Source organism: Onychomys torridus, chromosome 6, assembly GCF_903995425.1.
Source record: "Onychomys torridus chromosome 6, mOncTor1.1, whole genome shotgun sequence".
Taxonomy (NCBI): Eukaryota; Metazoa; Chordata; class Mammalia; order Rodentia; family Cricetidae; genus Onychomys; species Onychomys torridus.
Window position 1 is genome coordinate 123,960 of NC_050448.1, and position 21,658 is coordinate 145,617.

The window sequence follows — 21,658 nt, forward strand, 5'->3', positions numbered from 1 at the left end:
TTATAAATATCAGAGACCAAATACGGTTTACTTCTAATATTACATTTATCTTCAGTATTGTATTAGCAATGAGCTTTAGCCTGAATGGAAGAGTATGTGATTGATTAGCAATGTCTGGCACAAATAAGGGGTTGGCTAACTGCAAGTGTGGCATATATTTTCTATATCAAATTGATCACTATTCCAAGCACCAATGTCTATAAGGCAAAAACTCTGTCTTGCAGCTTTGAATGGATACACATTTGGAAGCCTTCCAGGACTCTCCATGTGTGTAGAAGACAGAGTGAAATGGTATCTTTTTGGTATGGGTAATGAAATTGATGTGCATGCAGCTTTCTTTCATGGTCAAGCACTGACCAGCAAGAACTACCATACTGATACAATCAACCTGTTCCCTGCCACCCTATTTGATGCTTTTATGGTGGCCCAGAATCCTGGAGTCTGGATGCTCAGTTGCCAGAACCTAAACCACTTGAAAGGTAAGCATCTTCACCTTTAGTCATCTGTCAGTTGTAAAAACAGTTATATATTAGTTACTCTAGTAGGAGATGTTTGAAGAGAAGCAGAACCAAACAGCCAAATAAGTAATCTGAATATTGAATTATTACTTTAGTTCTATCTCCATACCCATGAAAAGTAATCAAGCTAACCTTTTGCTTTGAGGAGGTTGGCTGCTTTAAAATAATAGTCTTTAGGGGAATTACCATTCAGGAGGTAAGTTTTTCAAAGTCTAATTTCCTTGGGAGATAAACTTCACAAATAGGTTTAAGAACTAAAACTTTCTTATATCTTGTGTTACAAAGACAAAAATGACATTTGCAAGTTAAGACAAAGAACAGATACATCACAGATAAATAAAAAAGTTGGTTATACTTGAAACAAGTCAAAAAACAAGCTACTTTCCAGCATAATGTATAAATCTGTTTTTACAGTCTTCTATTTTTACATTGAGAAATTACAAGTGATACTGTATTTCCATGGCAGAAGTCATTGCTATATTTTAGAAATTAGGATTTTTTTTCAGATCTCACTGGATTCTCAAGAGTAATCCCACAAAGTCTGGTACCTTACTTTCAAAACTCATATGCTCAATGTCTCTTTTCTGTCATGAATACATTAAAAGATACATGTCTGTTTAAAAACTTGAATTTTTCATCAGTAGTCTGTTCACAGCTGTTTACCATGTTTTATTGTATTATCTCTGTCATTGGATTCAATTTCCATCTGTCACCTCATCAGCAATTGTCACTACTCATTAGAGCCTTTTCTGTGATGTTTCAGCTGGTTTGCAGGCCTTTTTCCAAGTTCAAAACTGTAACAAGCCTTCACCAGAGACCCCACCAGATACCCAGGAGAGACATGTGAGACACTATTACATTGCTGCTGAAGAAATCATCTGGGATTACGCTCCTTCTGGGACAGATGTCTTCACTGGAGACAATTTAACAGCCCTGGAAAGGTAGCTGCCCATTTCCTTTATGAGTAATGATATTAAGTGTCTATGCAGGACTTACCGGCCATATATATATATTTTCTTCAGAGAAATGCCCATCCATGTTCTTTGCCCAGTTTTGACTTGGGGAATTTGTTTCTGTTGGTATTTTTTTAGGAGTGCTTTATATAGCCTGAATATTAGTCCTTCATCAGATACTCAACAGAGCGTTTTCTTCTATTATGTAGTCTTTCACCTTCTGAGTGTGTCCTCTGATGCACACAGGTTACTCTTTGTATGTGTGTTGCTGACTTTCATAAGCTGATGCATTCTTTCTTTCTTGGCCTTCCTTTCCTGTATACAACTTTCCACAAAGCAGAGAAGGTGATATCTTAAAAGTTACAGGCACTATGGCAATGACTCAATGTGGAACAGAGCTTGCTGCCAAGCCTGATAAACTGAGTTCCATCCTGCGGACTCACCAGGGTGGAGAGAGACAACTGACTCTTGAAAGTTGTTCTCTGACCTTTACATACACACCATGACACTCATACACACACACACACACACACACACACACACATAATAAAAGTGTTAATTTTTTAATGTCTACAAGATTATTCCACTAATCCACATCTACACATATGACAGCACTGTTTCACAGAATCTCTGTCTGTGACTCATCTTTTTTTTTTCTTTTAAATCCCCTTTTAGAAAGTTTAAGAAATTTATTCTGTGTTACTCGATGTTGGAGAGTAGGGCCTGGCTGTGCCCAGGTCTGTGATTCCTAAAGCACAGACTTAAGTCCCAGGCTATACTGACATCCACATGACAACTCCCAAAACTGCATCTCCAACCTACAAGAGACTTAGAAATTTCAGATTTGTGTTTTTGTTTTCTTAACAATACCTCCACTTGGATGAGGCATGTCCAACCTGAATTCACTGTCTCCTGTGCAAAACAGTTTCCTCTTCACTCAATGAACAGCTTCACCATCTGACCCCATAACGTGCTGAAGTCCAGAACCTGAGAACTGTCCTTTCTCCCTTTCCTTCACCAATGCCTCCTACTCACCTCATCAGGTACAGTTCTCTGGAAACTGCCTTCTTCTCTTCATCTTCTTTGTCAATACTATTTTAAAATCCTCACTATCTTTCACTGAAATTATAAAAGTGTTTCTATCTGGCCTTCCTCCTATAGTATTTTATTTCCTAACCTTTTCTCTAAGCAGCTATTGGAGGGATCCTCCAAAACACTCATCCAGAAGTCTTATTTCCTTTATTATTGCCAAGGAATGGAGTACCCAAACCTTAACAAAGTCCTCTTGCCCAGTTATATTTCTCCAGGCCTTATTCCTTACTTTTCTGCCCTAAATTCTCTGCTTCTGCTGTGATTTCTGGGTACAGCTCTTCAACTGTGGGCTGCTAACCCATATGGGACTATACAAACGAATATGAGGATCACAAACATTTCATCAACAGTAAAAGGTTTTGAATGCACAACAACCAAAAATTAATTTAAAACCTAATATATCATGTATACAAGATGTTCTGGGCAGTGTTTTCCTGTATTCTACCACATGATTCCTCTGCAGCATTGGGCCTGAATGCACAACATGCACACTTTGCATTCTGCATGCTACTATGCCACACACAGTCATCTTACCTGCCCGAAACACTTCAGCTCAGATTCAAGGATACTTACAGTATGTTATGAATTACAATGCTGTTATTGTATGTACAGAATTCTCTATTCTTATATAAACATCATGGTTTACTTACAACAAACAAAAGCTAACTATTTCCCTGTCACCCACCAAGCAAGGACAAACTGGCATATTTTTGGACTGTATTTGTTGCAATGTTTGATTTTTAAAATTGTTGTTTGAGCTAGGGGATGGTGGCACAGCTTTTATTCCCAGCACTCGGGAGGCAGAGGCAGGCAGACCACTGTGAGTTTGAGTTCGAGGACAGTCTCATCTACCAAGGGTGTTCCTAAGAAACCTTGTCTCAAAAAACAAAACAACAAAACAAATTGCTATTTAAGTTGCTGACTTGACTTTCACACACACACACACACACACACACACACACACACACACACACACAATTGTTAAATGAGTTCTTGCTTGGGATTAAAGCAGAATGTCCAACAATTCCTGAAATGACCTTAAACATATTTGTACCATGTTGTACTATATACTAACAATTATAAAACCAAAATATTAATCCGCTCTGAAAAATATTGAAGATGCTGTGTTCAGCCAATACTTCATTCTTTTTGTAAGGATAAACAAGCACATGCATGACATAAGTATGCACATTTGCTTTCATTTTAAATAAATGGCAAAATTATATACATCAACAATTGTCTTAAAATAAATTTATGGTTTCTTATTTGCAATATTCCATTTGTAAACCTATTTTATATATCTCTATACCCAGGGTCTTGGAAAAATGTCTCAGGCAAAAGGTAGCTTAGAGTGGGAAGGCTTAAGGAGCCTTGCTGTAGAGCATAACATACTTACACTTGCTCCTTTGTACCTCCCACAGGTTGTTGCTTGTTTGCAGTCTTCTGGCCCATTCTCTCCACTATCCATACATCACATTTAGAACATTATTTCTAACAGCTTCTGTCGAGAGACCCAAGCTGCTTTTCTTAGGAGAAATGTACCACAACATACTTCTTGGACTGTATGCAATCAGCTTGTGTGATCGGAGCTTGGTCTCCCCTGATAGATGTGCAATCCATGCGGATGAGGAGTTCTGCTTGCTTGTCACTGTCTCACCAACATAGTACAAGGGCCCTGGCAAAACTCTGGTGCTAACCCATTTGTCAAAAAAAGAAGAGATTAAACAGGGCAGCTTTGTGAAAATCATATCACTTTCTGAAAATTAATTTCTTTGTAAATGGGAGAAGACTAACAACCCCACTACATTATCATGTGACTTCTAGCAAATAAAGGCAAGCACTAAGCTGATGCTCATACCCAACAAAGGACAGCTGCTGTACAATGGGGTGGAAAGATTCTACTGCAGAACAGGGGTGACATAGCTATATTGAAATTTGTTTTCAATTCACTTTAAAATGCAACTTCCTCCTTGATTTTCTATTCCTTCATCAAACCTCAAGAGTTGCCCAGGTTTGTGTGCCTTTTCAGCAAAATTAGTGTGGACTGTAAATCATGGGTGTAATGCAGCACTAAGCACTAGACAGACTCTTTTTCTTCCGTTAGAATCCCATGGATATAGCCACCTTGTTCTACCTCCAAACCAGAATTAACCCCTTTTTTCTTTCTGGCAGTGATTCAAGGGTATTTTTTGAACAAGGTGCTATGAGAATTGGTGGCTCTTATAAAAAAGTGGTTTATCGTGAGTACACAGATGACTCCTTCACAAACCAAAAACAGAGAGGCCCTGATGAGGAACATCTTGGAATCCTTGGTGAGAATGTTTTCTTCTTGATTCTCCCAACCTCAGGAAGAAAATTGTCAGGACCTGCAGCATGAATTCTAGTTAGAAGCCAGGCACACAAAAGATTGGGTACCACTTGACACATAGCAGCTGGATACTTTCCAAAAAACAAATTATCAGCCATAAATCTTCACTACGTCATGAAGAGATAAAGGAAACTGTGTGACAGTTTAAATGACTGACTTAGCCAAAAGCGTACTTTCTCAGAAACCAAATGTGGGCTTACTGATGACCCAGGTTGCATCTGCCCTAGAGGCTGCTCCCAGCTCTGAGTTCTCTCATAAATGGTAAACACAGTCTAGACTCATGAGACAGTCTTCCTCTTTATCTAAAAGCTGGGTGACTTTTGAAAGTGACTTAATTTTCGGGGCCTGCTTTTTTCTATAAAGTGGAGTTGAAAATGGTTATTACTACATCAAACTTTAGTAAGGGTTAGATGAGATATTAGACATAAATAAACACTTAGAAGTCGGGATAAGATTCCCTCAATAAATGTCATTATGGATATTACATAAAACATTTGTATACTATATAGCTATATCTTTACTCTATAATTGACAACAATACTAATTTTGGAGTTTTACATTCTAAAAAAACTCTTACCCTTCACACCCAAAAAAATATATCTTAAACTTACCTTAACTGGGGATGAAAGTCACACAGCCCAGACTATGGTGAAGAATGTATAGATGCTCTAGAAGTTTTTTTGTAGATGTGTAGACACTCTAGATTAGTTTTTTGTGATGTACAAATTTTACTGACTTGAAGAAAGATAATAAACAAATTAATTTCCCTCAAGTTGTAGTAAAAAGAATTCTTGCATGTCTCCAAATTTGCCATATTGTAGCAATAATGGACTTTTAAAATACCAAGCTTTCCAACTTTTTTTTAAAATACCAAGCTTTTTTTTTTAAATACCAAGCTTTCCAACACATATGTGCCTTGATCCTGGGATGCTTGTCAGGGGACACAGCTAAAGCCAGTAACTGTTTTTGTACATTCTGTATATCACACAACAACAACAACAACAACAACAAAAAGATAGCAAATGCTCTTTTTTGTTCCTAGGTCCTGTCATTTGGGCAGAAGTAGGAGACATCATTAAAGTCACCTTTCATAACAAAGGACCATATCCTCTCAGCATTCAGCCAATGGGGGTGAGATTCACTGTTGAAAATGAGGGAACATACTATGCCCCACCTGTCCATTCCCTGAAGGGAGGTGAGTAGAAAATTAAGTCCTGAGAAAGCTGAATGTCAACAGAATCTTGATTTACCTTAATTGGATAACTACTGACAATTCAATAAGAATTTAGTTGGGCTGTATCAATTATACATTTCTGAAATATTATGGGGTGGATCTCTTTTTTAAGTCCCTGCAATGTTTAGATTTCGTTTCCATTCTGTTTGCCTGTGTCTTTTTATAGGTGAATTGAGACCATTGATATTGATGGATATTAATGACCAGTTATTGTTAATTCCTGTTATTTTTTGGTGGTAGTGTTATATGTTTCCCTTCTTTGGTATTTATTGATATGGAACTATCTATTGCCTGTGTTTTCATGAGTGTATCTAACTTCCTTAGGTTGGATTTTTCCTTCAAGTGCTTTCTGTAGGGCTGGATTTGTGGAGAGATATTGTTTAAATCTGGTTTTATCGTGGAATATTTTGTTTACTCCATCTATGTTGATTAAGAGTGTTGCTGGGTATGATAGTCTGGGTTGGCATTCATGGTCTCTTAGTATCTGCATAACATCTGTCCAGGACCTTCTGGCTTTTAGAGTCTCTATTGAGATGTCAAGTGTTATTCTTATGGGTCTGCCTTTATATGTTACTTGACCTTTTTTCCTTTGTAGCTCTTAATATTTTTTTCTTTATTCTGTATGTTTAGTGGTTTGATTATTATGTGTCAAGGGAACTTTTTTTTGGATCCAGTCTATTTGGTGTTCTATAACCTTCTTGTATTTTATAGGCATTTCCTTCTTTAGGTTGGGAAAGTTTTCTTATATGATTTTGCATTCTATTGGTTATACTTGCATCTGTAGTTCCTGTTTGTTTACTCACATTTTTCCACTTCCAGCATTCCCTCATTTTGTGTCTTCTTTACTGACTCCATTTCTGTTTTGAAATCTTGAATTGTTTCCCTCACTTGTTTAATTGCTTTCTCTTGGATTTCAAGGGATTTACTGATTTTTTCCTATTTTTTGTTTGACTTTTCCTTGATTTCTTTAAGGGAATTTTTCATTTCCTCTTTTAAGATCTCTAATATCTTCTTAAAGTCATTTTTATGGTAGATATCTTATGTTTCTTCTGTGTTGGGATGTTCAGGTCTTGCTGATGTAGATTCTGATGGAGCCATATTGTTTTTTATGTTGTTGACTGTATTTTTGCACTGGCATCTACCTCTTTCTCCACTTGGGGCAAGCGGTGTCTGTGTCTAAGGGAGCATCTCTTGGTCTGATACTCTTGATCCAGTGGGAGCTCTTGGTCTCATCAATGCTTATGGACTTTTTGTCTTAGCCCAACTGGCACTAATGGGCTCTGTTTTAGGGAGTAGCTACAGTCTTACCATGTGGTAGATGGTGGTATTCTGACCTGTCTGCAGGATATCTGCCCACCAACTGGTCTCCTAGTCCAGTTGGGTGCTGGCAGGCTCTGTCTCAGGGAGCAGTTGCAGTCTTGGAGGGTGGGTGGGATTTGAGGGCAGTGGGGCTTAGGTTACAGGGTCTGATGGGGGATAGGAATAGTCTGACCTGTGTGCAGGAGGTCTGCCTGCCAACTGGCATGAAACTGGAACTACAATGTGTGAGGGTTTGGGGGCACAGAGTTGTGGCCCTGGGCCCAAAGCCTAGGGTCTGGGGTGTTCGGGTATGAGGATAAAGACTCATCTCCTAGTCCAGTTGGGTGCTGGCAGGCTCTGTCTCCTGGCTTCAGTTTCAAGTGAAACTCTAGATGATTTGCAAGGTATCACAGGCTAAGTTCCTTTCAATTCTGCAATTACCTTCTGATCAGTTTAGTCAACAGAAAATGGGCTGATTACCTCCTACTGCCAGGCAGTGATCTAGCTGGTAGGAGAGAAGAGATGATATTTGCCTTCAACATTAGTTCTTCTTTGGGGAAAATGCACATATTTGCTCTTTGAGCACAAAAGGGGGTATCAACCCTAAATAGAGGTTTGAGGCAGGGTTGGAGGCTTCCTGAGTTTATCACACCAGTCTGTCAACTCTGACAGGGCAGCACAAGGAGGATTCTATCCCAATTGGAATCAAGTAACTTAGAAGTATATTGCTAAACTTAACCTACTCTGTGGCTCAATAGTCACATTAGAAAACACAAATGTAACCTCTGTGCTGTGACCTTTCTTGTAGGTATGCCTCATCCTCAAGCAGCTTCCCATGTAGCACCCAAAGAAAACTTTACATATGAATGGACTGTTCCCAAAGAAATGGGACCTACTTATGCAGATCCTGTGTGCTTATCTAGGATGTATTATTCTGGTGTAGATCCCACCAAAGATATATTCACTGGGCTTATTGGGCCAATGAAAATATGCAAGAAAGGCAGCTTACTTGCAAATGGAAGACAGGTAAGCCCAGGCAGGGGAGAGTGAAAATGACTCCCAATTTGTTTTGAATTATCACTATAAAGAGAATTCTGGTCTTTAAGGCACTGAAGATTTTACATATTTCTTATTTTAAATTTTCCTCAGATTTATAAAATTTATATTATGGTTGGTCATAGTGGTACATACTTGTAATCTCAACACTAGGCTAAGATGAGGCAGGAGTATCAAAAGTATGAAACTATTCTGGGTTTTGTAGTAAGATCATGCACTAAAAATGTATTATGCATTTTTTTCTGGTAGAAATAATTCAAGTTGATCTGAAATTGTATTGTAAATGGAATGCATAGTCTTTTGTGATAAAATTAGCAATAAGAAAATAAGCTCCTGACTCACCATTATCATCCTATAATGTTTTTTAATCTGCAAAATATTTTATATTGTACCTACCTCTGACAATAAGGAACCCTGCCATGTGATCCTACAAACCTGTAATCCCAGCCTTTGGGAAGTAGAGGCAGGAAAATAAAGAGCTTAAGACTATCCTCAGATACTTTAGAGTATGAGGCAATTCTGAGCTACATGAGACCCTGTTTCCAACAAACAAGCAAACAAACAAACAAAATTATAAAGATAGGGTCTCCTAAGCTTGGCATGGAAACACATACCTGCAGTCCCAGTATTTGAGAGAGAAAAGGACCACATTTAGCCAGGTATCATGGCATAGGCCTTTAATCCTAGAACTTGGGAAGCAGAGGCAGGTGGATCTCTGTGATTTCCAGGCCAGCTTGGTCTACAGAATGACTTCCAGGATAGCCAAGCCTACACAGAAATCCTGTCTCAATAAACATACAAACAAACAAATAAACAAGGACCACATATGAGGGTAGCTTAGGCTACTGTACTCTGAACTTTCCATTGGAAATGAGAACAAGTATCTGTTTATCCCAGATAGGCCATTAGTGGACCAAAGAAGTGATCCTACCCAAGTCTAGCTCCGGGAATCAGTAGCTTTACTGAAGTATGAGTAGCTTTACTTCAGTATGTAAGCTTTACTTACAGAAGTATGAGTAGCATAAATGTAGTTACATCACCAAGAAACTCACCCTAGACAACCTTCATCACTGATGCAATTTTCTGTAGGATCTAACCTTTAAGTTTGCATCTTAGTTGGCTGCTTTCACTTTAATAAACATATTGTCCACTTGAATGAATCATGAGAGAAAGACAAACAGGACTTCAGTATTCTCTTCCTTGATGGCTCATTTGCTTTGATTCCATGGACTGGTTGTCTTCTGAATGACTGGATCATTCTCAAAACCAATAATTTTCTACTTCCTTATTTGTTTTTGTTTTAATCTGCCTGAATATTGTGTGGATCCTTCGTCCAGCTCATTGCCATGCCATTTCCTCACTAAAGATGATCTGTGTGGGTTATAGTTCTTTCTGGTTACAAGAACATGGAAGGCTTCTTTCCCAATCCCAGCACACAGATATTCCCACACTAGTTTTTATCACTGCACAAAATACCCAATATAAATAAATTAAGGGGGGGGGGAGATCTATTTTGGCTCTTGGTTTTAGAGGGTTCAGTCAGTCAGCTAGTTCCATTCCATTTGGGGATGTAGAGAAACAGGCATGCATATGGTTGAGGAAACCTGTTTTTCTCAGGATACCCAATATAATGAGACAAAGGAAAGGAGGGGGGAAGGGAGAAGAGAAAGGGTAGGAGAGGGAGGGAGGAGAGATATTCTACCATATTCAATGGCACAATTCAAGTGACATTGTCCTTTCAACTGGGCCCAACCTAAAGTCCTCATTACCACCCAATAATGCCATCAGCTGGGAATTAATCCTTTAGGCACATAGCTTTGGGCACATTTCAAATCTAAATCACATGTCTATCTGAATAAATTGTTTTAGTGGCTTCAATTTGTATGGACAATCTGGACATGAAGAAGGAAATTTGAAATTTTAGATGTAAGAGGCTCAGGTTACCTTAAACCCTAAGTCCTCAACAGATACCAGTGAAAACTTTGGTGGCCAAGTGGAATATGCCATGAACCAAATTTTAAAGGGAAACAGAAACTTCTGTTGACATTCCTTAAAGTGGTTTGTGCACAGAGTATTATTTGTATAGAAATCTTTTGCTTTTCTCATTTTATCTCCACCTCGTTGTTATTTTGATTTGCAGAAGGATGTAGACAAGGAGTTCTACTTGTTTCCCACAGTGTTTGATGAGAATGAGAGTTTACTTTTGGATGATAATATCAGGATGTTCACAGCTGCACCTGATCATGTGGATAAGAAAGATAAAGACTTCCAGGAATCTAATAAGATGCATTGTAAGTACTGCACCTTTTACACCTGCCCAGGCTACTTCAGTGGTATATAAGTAACAGTACCAAATAAACCCAAAGTGAGCAGCTTTTTTGATTACTTTTCAATAAACAACTTAATAGTGTTCTGAAGGCAAAATCTTAGGTTATAAACAAACAAACAAAAACCCACCCCAGAATAATCAAATATAGCAGACATGCCAATGTGATGAAGGTGACTTTAAAAAAAAATGTTTATTTATTTAGAGGGGAAGGAGGCAGGGAGAATGAACATATGCCATGGTGCCTATGAAGGTCACAAGAAAACATTCATATCAGTTTTCTCTTCCCAGAATTTGGGTTTTGGTGGGATTCCCAGCAAGTGCCTTTATCAGCTGAGCCATCTTGCTGACCCCTGAATGTGTCTTTGTGGTCCCTTGATCAGCAGCCTCGGTTTTGCTCAAGAGCTTGTTAGAACTACAAATTCTTGGACCCACTTTTGAGTTACTGAATTATAAACACTGCAATAAGTCCTGGGAATCTGTTTTTAACAAATCCTTTCATTGATTTTGATGGCATGATCAATTTGAGAATAATGGGTTAAATGCTGTTCTTATTTTTTTCAATTATTCAAAAATATGAACTCTTCCATTATGATTTAAAAATATGAACTTTGCCATCATGATTTCATACTTGTTTGCTCATCAGAATCAACTGACAAAATTTAAAACTTGAGGAGCATCAGATTTTTTTTTATGTTTTAGCTAACTTATATGTGTTTGGTTTTGAGACATGGTGGGCTAATTGTTCCAAAGACCCACACCATTCAGAGAGAACAGTAAACATTTAGTGTAGTTGGTAGAAGTAAAAATTGTAAAGTTGCAGTAAAAATTAATAGTTTTGTTATTTGGGTTTTGTTTTGTTTTGTTTGTTTATTTTAAGCTATAATGATACTACTCACACTACCCACAATCCTTATAATATTACTTTAAATTCTACATTTAGCATTTTGGTCATGTCAAGAATATCATCTTTTGGAAACAATAGTGAGAAAAATTTTCTACACAAGATTGTCCCCATTTTCCAAGACGAGTCAGGAAATTTTTCATGTAAAACAACAAATACATTCCCAGTGTGTGACTCCCAGGCTAAGCTGTTATTATTCACAGAAATAGTTGCTGACAAACATGACCTTTGAAAAAAGTGAGAAAAATCGCCTGGAATCTCATTCCAGCTGAAAACACTGAACTCCCCAGTGTGGCAGGGACACAGAACTCCATGCTCTGTGAACTCTGACCTGCTTCTTGTAGCCAGAGGCCGCTCTGGAGACAGCCAAGACATTTCCAACACATAAACAATGGGCAGGTTGAAATGTCTTTACATTAGAAATAAATTTTCATTTCATTAATTTCTTCAACCCTTTTTCTTCTCCCCCTTCTCCAAATTTTGTAGCTATGAATGGATTCATGTATGGCAATCAGCCTGGCCTCAACATGTGTCTAGGAGATTCCATTGTGTGGTATTTGTTCAGTGCTGGAAATGAAGCTGATGTACATGGGATATACTTTTCAGGAAACACTTATCTTTCTAAAGGAGAAAGACGAGACACTGCAAACCTCTTCCCTCATTCAAGTCTGACCCTTCTCATGCAGCCTGACACAGAAGGTACACTTCTCTTATTGGTCAATGTCTTAGGGTTACGATTGCTGTGATGGACTAACATGACCAAAGCAAAAAAGGGTTTATTTGGTTTACACTTTTGTATCACTGTTCATTATTGAAGGAAGTTGGCACAGGAACTCAAACAGGACAGGAGCTGATGCAGAGGGCATGGTTCCCTCCTTTCAGATGACTGACTCTAGCTTGTGTCAAACTGACATAAAATTAGCTATGACAATAAATTTATGTATATGGTTTTGGTTGAAAATCCTATTGAAAAACATATTGAGTGATGAACTCTTTCAATGCCTCCCAGATAGACCTTCTCTTAAGAGAGTGTCTGGGTTACTAATGTTGAAGCACATATCAGGTAGATCTCCTTCCTATTTATGGGTGGAATGAGAGGATATAAGTAAGAAGTCTGTGGTGTGTGTGTGTGTGTGTGTGTGTGTGTGTGTGTGTGTGTGTGCTTCCTTGTTTCAAACAGCAGTATGTATGAGATGGTTACTTTCCTGTCCTTTTAAAGATAACTGTGATAAAAACAGGCTAGAAGAAATGACTCCTGCATGTGCTCTACATGTAAGCTTTCATCATGTCGCTACAGCTTTGATGTGGAGTTGGCTTACTGACTGCTTGCAACTGGGTATTCTATACAAAAACTGTAGCCATGCATGCTTAGATACATATGTGGGCTTGGTTCTCAATGGGTAAAGCAAATTAAAACAAATAGGAATTAATTTAATCATATCATGAAAAACACTAACTTCTTTCTGGCCTCACTTGATTCGCTGTGTAATACTCAAGATGAGGTAACTGTAAGCCCATGAATAAAACCAAAGGAAGGGAAAAAGGTAACAGATATTCTCTCTTGAGACATAATAAAGTAAGAACATAAGTTATGCACACATCTGCTAAGTTACAGGCAGGGGGAATAGCAGATGCTCTGAGACAGATACACCCCTCAATGGTTCTTAGAACAGTAAAGAGATTTCTGTTAAAATTGACAAGTTTTCTATTTTGCTACTCCAGGGACTTTTGACGTAGAGTGTCTTACAACAGATCACTACACAGGTGGCATGAAGCAAAAATATACTGTGAACCAATGCAAGCAGCAATTTGAAGATTCCACTGTCTACCTGGGAGAAAGGACCTACTATGTCGCAGCAGTAGAGGTGGAATGGGACTATTCACCAAGCAGGGACTGGGAAAAGGAACTGCATCATTTGCAAGAACAAAAGTAACTTTCCAGTCTCAGATTCCCAAAGTGCTCAAAAAGCAACAACTGCATTAAGCAATAGCAATGACCACTTCCTGAGAATTTGTGCTCATTCATTTCTATTTCTTTTGGCATCCTTACAGGAGGCCTTCCCTTTACCGGTTCTGAGTCTGTGGTATCATTGCTCTTCTGATCAAACTCAATCAAATTGAGAGCAGTCACAGTGTTGCTTACTTTTACTCCTCCTGATTTTATTTCCAGTATAATAGTCATTCCACATTCTTAATTATGCTGTATACTTCTTAAATGCTTAGCAGTTCTTTTTTTCTAAGAACTTAAACGAAAATATGTTCAAAGCAATTATGACACACTGTGAAAATTTTTTTTAAAAAATCAGTAAGAGCAAATCCAAGTAAAGAATGGCCATAAGAACATCAAAAGCATGTCTCAGCATCATGATACTTCTAGGTGTCCATTTTCAAAAAATTTTCCCAGGCACATCTGCTCTATCATGTCATTTCAACATGTGATCTCATGTGCACAAGATCTGAGGGAATAGGGTGAGCTGTGGGACAAGTAGGCCTAAGATGCCCAGGAAAACTAGCGATCTGGCTGGCAATGGCTAGCTGGATAGTTTGGTTTCAGTGATGAGTGTGGTTGGACATAGAAAGGCTGCTTTTGTGATTTGGATAAGGTGGTTAAAAGGAATCATTAGTTAACCAAAAAGAAAATGACTAGAAAAAAATATGCTACTTCAGTTCCTATTGACTAGAAATACTACATTAATTTGATTGAATCTGGATTTCATAACATGTTAGAGTGAAAAAATGTGATGAGATAGATGATTTGATCAATGCCTCTCTTTAGGGGCATAGGAACTAAGGGGTCTTCAGACAACATGGATTGAGAGGTCAGCTTAGCTAGACAAGAGTCAGGGCCAGGATTGAAGCAGCTCACTAGACAGTTCTCTTTATAGGACACCTCAATATGTTTAAAGTCCATTTTTTTTCCCTATCGGGATGGAAATAATTTTAAATGAGCATAACTATTCACAAGAATTTTTACTCAAAAATTAAAACAATTTCTTTTCTTTCATGAAAACAAATAGTAACCTGCACCCATTTTTCTTTTCTAGTATTTCAAATGCATTTTTGGATAAGGAAGAATTTTATATAGGCTCAAAGTACAAGAAAGTTGTGTATCGGCAATTTACTGACAGCACATTCAAAGAACAGGTGAAGAGAAAAGCTGAAGATGAGCACTTGGGCATCCTAGGTAAGGTGAACAGCCCCATCCTGCCAGCCTTCAGTTAGCAACAAGAGCTGCCTGTGGCAACATGCATCAATATATATAGATTGCAATTTTCTAGTTCATGGATCCAAGTTATTTTTTTAATCATTCAATAAAAAAGGAGAAGTGTGTGCTTGATGAAGAATACAAATAATATCACTTATTTCTGTCAGGAATAATTTAATTTATTATTCCATACACTGATTAAATTATTTGTAATGAGCCAGGCAGTGGTGGCATCAGCCTTTAATCCCAGTAGTCTGGAGGCTGAGGCAGGCAGATCTCTGAGTTTGAGGCCAACCTAGTCTACAGAATGAGTTCCAGGATAGACAAGAATACATAGAGAAACCCTGTCTCAAAAATATTTTTTAACTTGATGCCTATAGCTTTGGTGAAGTTCTTAGAAATTACTTTCTAACAAAAACCTTAACCAAATTCTCCTTGTTATCACACACCCCTCCAAAAAGAAGTACAACTCTTTACTTAAAAAATTAAGATATAATTAATCACAAAATAAAGATATATATGGAGGTTGAAAAAATGTTTCTTTACACAGAATCAGGGGAAAGTTGCCTTCAGGTTTTCAGGAACCACTCAGGCAGAACATGTAACCTGAAACCCTTGAGATGCTGAACTCCTAAACCTTTCACTACTTCCACAGGATCAGAATTTCCCTAGAGAGATACTATAGAGCAGTTGGTTCTCAACCTTCCTAATGCTGCGACCCTTTCATAAAGTCCCTCATGTTGTGGTGATCTCCAACCATAAAATTATTTCATTGCTACTTCATAACTGTAATCTTGCTACTCTTATGAATCATAATGTAAATATCTGCGTTTTCTGATAGTCTTGTGTGACCCCCATAAAAGAGTCATTTAACCCCTAAAAGAGGTTCTGACTCATAGGTTGAGAACTGCTGCTCTAGAGCTAATGACATTGTTGAGAATAACAGAAACACATGTGACAAGAAACAGCTGCAGCTGGCTGAAGGGCAGAAACTAGAGGGCCAGCTTCATGCTTGCCAGCACAACCCTTTGCCTGGAAGTCCAAATACTGAACCCAGAGAGTAAACTGTGCACAGTAGCTCCTAGCCTGCCACCAGCAATCCCCGTTAGATCTCTGACCCTCAGAGGGTTTTCAGGCTACAGTGTTTCCTGGAACTCTGATTAAGAGATACACTATGGTCTCCATATTTAGAGAAGTTCTGTCTAGTGTTGTTATGCACATCCTCTGGGACCAGAAATAAATCACTGTAACAGCTCAAAGACATGTGAGAAAAAGAAGATTCCATTCTTCACACTGAAAAGTTACCTGAATTTTGCCTTTATCACTAACACAGAAATTTCAAAACAAGACAATAAATTGATTTTCCTTTTCACTCTTACCAGGTCCACACATTCATGCTGATGTTGGAGACAAAGTTAAAATTGTCTTTAAAAACATGGCAACCAGGCCATATTCAATACATGCCCATGGGGTGAAAACAGAGAGTTCTACAGTTGTTCCAACACTGCCAGGTATTGTGAGCAAAGGGATGCTTCATACTGATTTTGTAGCCATTCCACAAATGCCAGCTACTATAAAGAATAGTCTTTCTAAATGACTATGTTGTAAGGAATTGCAAAGGTGGGGGCAGAGGATGCAGGGACCAGCTCTGTGTGGGTGATTGAGTATAAGCACGTTTGCACCAAAACAGTTTACAGAAGAGCTGTAAAAACAAACAAGGAAGTACCAGACATTTACAAAGGTGGAAGAGTGAATTAGAAAGATGCTTCCTCCACTCAACTAGAACTAGAATGTTCATGTGCCAGCCTGTCAAACAATGTCTGTGGTTTGGAATTTAAAGCCTGGGTATTTGCTTTAGTATCTGGCATGTCCCAAGAGCTTAACAGATGTTCAATTAAGATAAAAATTGAGATAGATTATGTACACTCAAATAGAAATTAAAATTATTTTACAGGAAAAAGGATTTGTTTTAAAAACTTAGCAGTTTCCAAATATATCAAACAAACAAAAAAAAATAGTGCTCTGTAGAATTACTTTTATAAATTTAAGAGAAAAGAGCAAAAACGTCTCTCTTGATCTTCTAAGAGAGAAAAACATAGATAGTATTGAGTCATAAACAAGGCTATGAAAAAGACTCATCAGAGAGCAACTGGTTATTTTAGGTAGGACAGTCAGTAGGGCTGGACATTGGTGAAGACAAATAAGGGAGGTGCAGCTCAAGCTAATTGTGGGGTAAGATTCCAGGGCTTCATGTGGGAGCATGCTTTGTCTCTTACAAATGGTAAGGAGTCCAGACACCACAAAAGCAGAGTGAAGAGGGTACAGAATGTTAACAGATGGGGACAAGGGAGAGAAGGAACTGGATGGAGTAAGGGCCTGGAAGGCTATGATTAGGACTCAAGGTTTTAAACTAAACAGTCGCCTGAGGATCTGAGCTAAATGGGATTTATCTGATTATCAATAAGAGGCTCTTCTGGATGACATATGAGTAAGGGAGAAAAATGGCAACATTAAAGATCAGATAGGGAAATTCTGTACTAAACAGGTGAAACAAAATTACCAGAATTAGAATTAACAAGATTTGGCATGGGACTAAGCAGAGGAAGAGGTAAGAAGTTCTCATGCTGCAATTCTACTTTAACCCAAAAGGGTCTGCTGAAAATTGAGCACTAGAGTCTTATGGAAGGAGTCAAGGGTGACTCTATAGCTTTGGGAATCAATCCCTGGTGACAGAGCAGGCTGGAAGAACATATTATGGAAATAAGAGTGGTTGGCAGAAGTGAGACAATGAGGTGCTGCATTTATATTTTATGTTCTTGGTGAAAATTTCTGCTTAGTTAAGGGATGAGGACATTGGGACTAAAAGTGATGACTTGAGAAAAGGGGGGAAAGTCCACACTTCCCTTAAGAGCAGACAGACCTCAATTCTTGCTTGATTCCCCAGTAAAGGATTTCAGACTCCAGAGTATTAATCTGATAGCACTATGTTTGCAGGAAATAGCAAGGTGAATCTAAACAAATTGGACAAAGGGTTGTCAGGATCAGTAAGTCAAGGTCTATGGACAGATATAGGGGAAGTTCTAAGGCAAGTGGAAAAGGTTAGATTAGAGAAGAGCCAGGAGTTCATGGGAAGAGAGTACATGACAAAGTAAGAGGATATAGTAACCATCTTCAAAGCATCAAGAACCAGTATATGTCTTGCATGTGACAGAAGAGTGACAAAGAAGCACATGGTGTGACAGAAGCAGATAACAACAGAAGTTGACAGATGAGAGAAATCAGGGATCTTTAAGATCAAGTGCTCTCATGGCTCCTTGCAGGAATCATCAGCTCACTGAGGAGGATAGTGAGAAGGAAGTAGGAAAGAAAGGGAAAGTGAAGCTGATTCTACAGGGCAACATCAGTACAGGAATACCATGAGCAAGGTGCTGAGGTACCATGTGGTATCTGTAAATAAAAATTAATGAAACCTACTTTAGAGTAAGAAAAGATGGATCCACTCAGTTTCTTTGTTATGGCAAGTGAATGAGAGCTGCTTAATTCATAGTAAATATATGATTGCATAAAAATACCTTAGTGTGTCTCAGAACCAAACTGCGGGATCATTAATGTGGTTCAGTGTGTAAAGAAGCTTAGCCTGATAACTCAAGCCCCATCTCCATAACCCACTGTCACAAACTGTTCCAACTCTCATGTGTGTTATGGTGTATGTGCTCCCTTGCATGCACATACATGCCTACACATACACATACACTCACTATAAAATTAAAAAACTAAATTCATGGAAGAATTTTGAGTACTATTATTTTTTAACATGTTAATATTTTTACTTTCTGGGTCACTAGTGTCAAGGATTAACATATTGTATGTGTATATAAAATGTATATGCACATGAAACACATATGCGTGTCAGATATAAGCCAAATATAACCAGACATGTAACCCTTGCTTAATCTAGGTGAAATTCGCATTTATATATGGCAAATCCCAGAGAGATCAGGCGCTGGAACAGAGGATACCCCTTGTATACCATGGGCTTACTACTCAACTGTGGATCAAGTTAAGGTAAATTTTAAACATTTGTTCTGTAAGAATTCTCCAGATAGACAATTGCAAGAACATAGTTTTCTTGTCCTCCAATCTATGTCAAAATACCAGGAAAATAAGTTGCTCTGTAATCTATTTCATTTTACATTTTCAGTTTATTTGCTTTTAAACACAGTTATAATTATCTTATTCCTGCTGATTATTGATAACTTAATAAAAATTGCAAGCCAGTGTATTTTATTTTTCTTTTGATATGAAAACATATTAAATGCAAAAACTAAGATGTGTGGCTTCAGAGTTCTTTGTTGTCTGAGCAATCCCAATAGGCAATCAGAACAGTAGGTATTGTCTGATAAAATATCACAAAGCCAAAAATCCCCCAACAGCCCTTTCAAGTGAGATGGTACACCATTCTGCAGAACAAAATCTTCATCAGAATCCCTTTTGAGTTCCCAATATGTCAATGCAGCTGCATGTTGGGCTGCTCCACCAAAAATTCTCAGACTTAAAACCAAGCACCTTCTAAAGGGGACACCTCTATAGGGGTCTTCCTCCTCCTTCATTTCCTGTTGTAAAAACAAACAAACAAAACAGCAGCATAAGTGCTGTTCTATCCATTTCACTCAAGTAGGAACTTTGAACCACTCTTCTTATGCAGATTATGTGTCCCGACAATTACTTGGCCCACTCCTCTCCATTTTCACACTTAAGTACTTGCAATTTGTCTCAACTGCTGCTTCCCAGGCCCCAGACTTCTCCCTCTAAGTCTTCTTTCAATCAACCAATATTACTGGACTAAGATGTAGATTTGCTGTTGTTCTCTGTCCAGTGTTTCAGAGGCTACTTATGACACTGCCTGAATTTCATTAATATGATATAAGACAAAATCTGCCATCACTAGCACCTGGCCACACCAAACTTGTCAGATTTTTAAGAGTTGTTAATTGTGGTCTTTAACATGGGTATTCATTAGCATTCTGTTTCTCCATGACAAATGGAAATTTCCTTAGTTTCTACTCATTTCTTTTATTCCTATATGAGCTCCTACAGCAAAAGGTTTTGTTTCATTCAGTCATGGATTTACAGTGACTGGAATAATACTTGGCTCATCCTGATAAGTCCACAAGCTTATACAATTAATAACCAACACTGTTCATTCAGGTAGCTCATGAATGAAGGTTAAGCCGTTTTTTGTTTTTTTGTTTTTTTGTTTTTTTTTAAATCTCTCTAAGTTCCACATCAGCCACATAACCTACCTCCTATTTGTCATTGCTTCAACTTAACCATGTCAAGTATGAGGATATTACAGTGGCTTAGGTATCCCACTAAAACCAGTCCCTCCAAAACTGCTGAGATTGTGGGTGATAAGATCCCAGCTCTCTGAAATCCTGACCAACACTTCCAACTGCTCTTTCTGTTTGTTTTCAGGATCTCTATAGTGGACTAATAGGCCCACTGGTTGTTTGTCGGAAATCTTACATGAAAGTATTCAATCCTTTAAAGAAAATGGAGTTTTTCCTTTTGTTTCTAATATTTGATGAGAATGAATCTTGGTACTTAGATGACAACATCAAAATATACTCTGATCATCCTGAGAAAGTAAACAAAGATGATGAGGAATTCAGAGAAAGCAATAAAATGCATGGTATGAGAAACTATTCTAAACCACTTTCTTTTTTTACTCCTTTCTTCTAAGAAAATCATGTTGTAGGGCTGTTTTATTTAAAAATATTGTAATGTAAAATTCTGCTCAAAACCAAAATAGGACTATGTTTAAAATCTTTACTAATTCCTCTCCCAATTCTAAACCCTCATTCCCTTTTAAATAAGTTCATAATTAAGATTAAGGCTCTTCATATAAAGTAACTTGAAAAATAGCAATGATATTGGTAAACTTGAAAGATCTGTTTTCCCCATCTATAGTGAAGTAAGCTCTGTTATATGGACCTAGTAATAATTCCTATGAAGGAAGGTTTAAACTACTCTGAAATGTATCAAATTTTCCTCAGCTATTAATGGAAAAATGTTTGGAAACCTACAAGGCCTCACAATGCACGTAGGAGATGAAGTCAATTGGTATGTGATGGGAATGGGCAATGAAATAGATTTGCACACCGTACACTTTCATGGCCACAGCTTCCAATACAAGGTAAGAGACACCTACCTCAGTCATTCTTGCTCTGCTTAATACCTTTTAATTTAAGCCAAGAATGCATTTCATCAGAGATACCTGAAAAAGGGTGGGCCAGGCAGCAGAGATCAGAACAATACTTCACTGTAGCCCTGATCATTCCAAGTTCACTCTTATATTGTGTGAGGTGAATTAACACTTAGGTGTCAAGCAACTAACATCCCTAGAACTACTACCCTTTATCTAGTGAAAACAACGGTCCTCTTAAAGATGCATTTTTCTGTTTTTAAACTAATGTAGAAAATGCACAGGCGGCTGGGTGGTGGCGGCGTACACCTTTAATCCCAGCACTTGGAAGGCAGAGGCAGGTAGATCTTGTGAGTTCAAGGCCAGCCTGGTCTGCAAGGCAAGTTCCAGGACAGTCAGGACTGTTACACAGAGAACCCCATTCTGAACAAACCAAAAAAAAAAAAAAAAAAAGACACACTGCAGAATGTCTTTTGTATAATCTATGCTGTTTTCTGC

The 21,658-nt window shown here is 38.0% G+C and overlaps 1 protein-coding gene across 1 annotated transcript in view; it reads left to right on the top strand.

The window, feature by feature from the left end:
* LOC118585278 (ceruloplasmin) overlaps window positions 1-21,658 on the top strand; it is a 38,635-nt gene that overhangs the window by 12,681 nt on the left and 4,296 nt on the right. Inside the window, exons 5-17 of the mRNA XM_036189619.1 lie at window positions 225-479; window positions 1,282-1,459; window positions 4,736-4,875; window positions 5,974-6,126; window positions 8,273-8,490; window positions 10,661-10,811; window positions 12,237-12,449; window positions 13,473-13,680; window positions 14,795-14,934; window positions 16,338-16,466; window positions 18,914-19,020; window positions 20,431-20,647; window positions 21,012-21,151. Coding sequence (XP_036045512.1) covers window positions 225-479; window positions 1,282-1,459; window positions 4,736-4,875; window positions 5,974-6,126; window positions 8,273-8,490; window positions 10,661-10,811; window positions 12,237-12,449; window positions 13,473-13,680; window positions 14,795-14,934; window positions 16,338-16,466; window positions 18,914-19,020; window positions 20,431-20,647; window positions 21,012-21,151 — 2,249 coding nt within the window. The remainder of the gene's footprint in view (window positions 1-224; window positions 480-1,281; window positions 1,460-4,735; window positions 4,876-5,973; window positions 6,127-8,272; window positions 8,491-10,660; window positions 10,812-12,236; window positions 12,450-13,472; window positions 13,681-14,794; window positions 14,935-16,337; window positions 16,467-18,913; window positions 19,021-20,430; window positions 20,648-21,011; window positions 21,152-21,658) is intronic.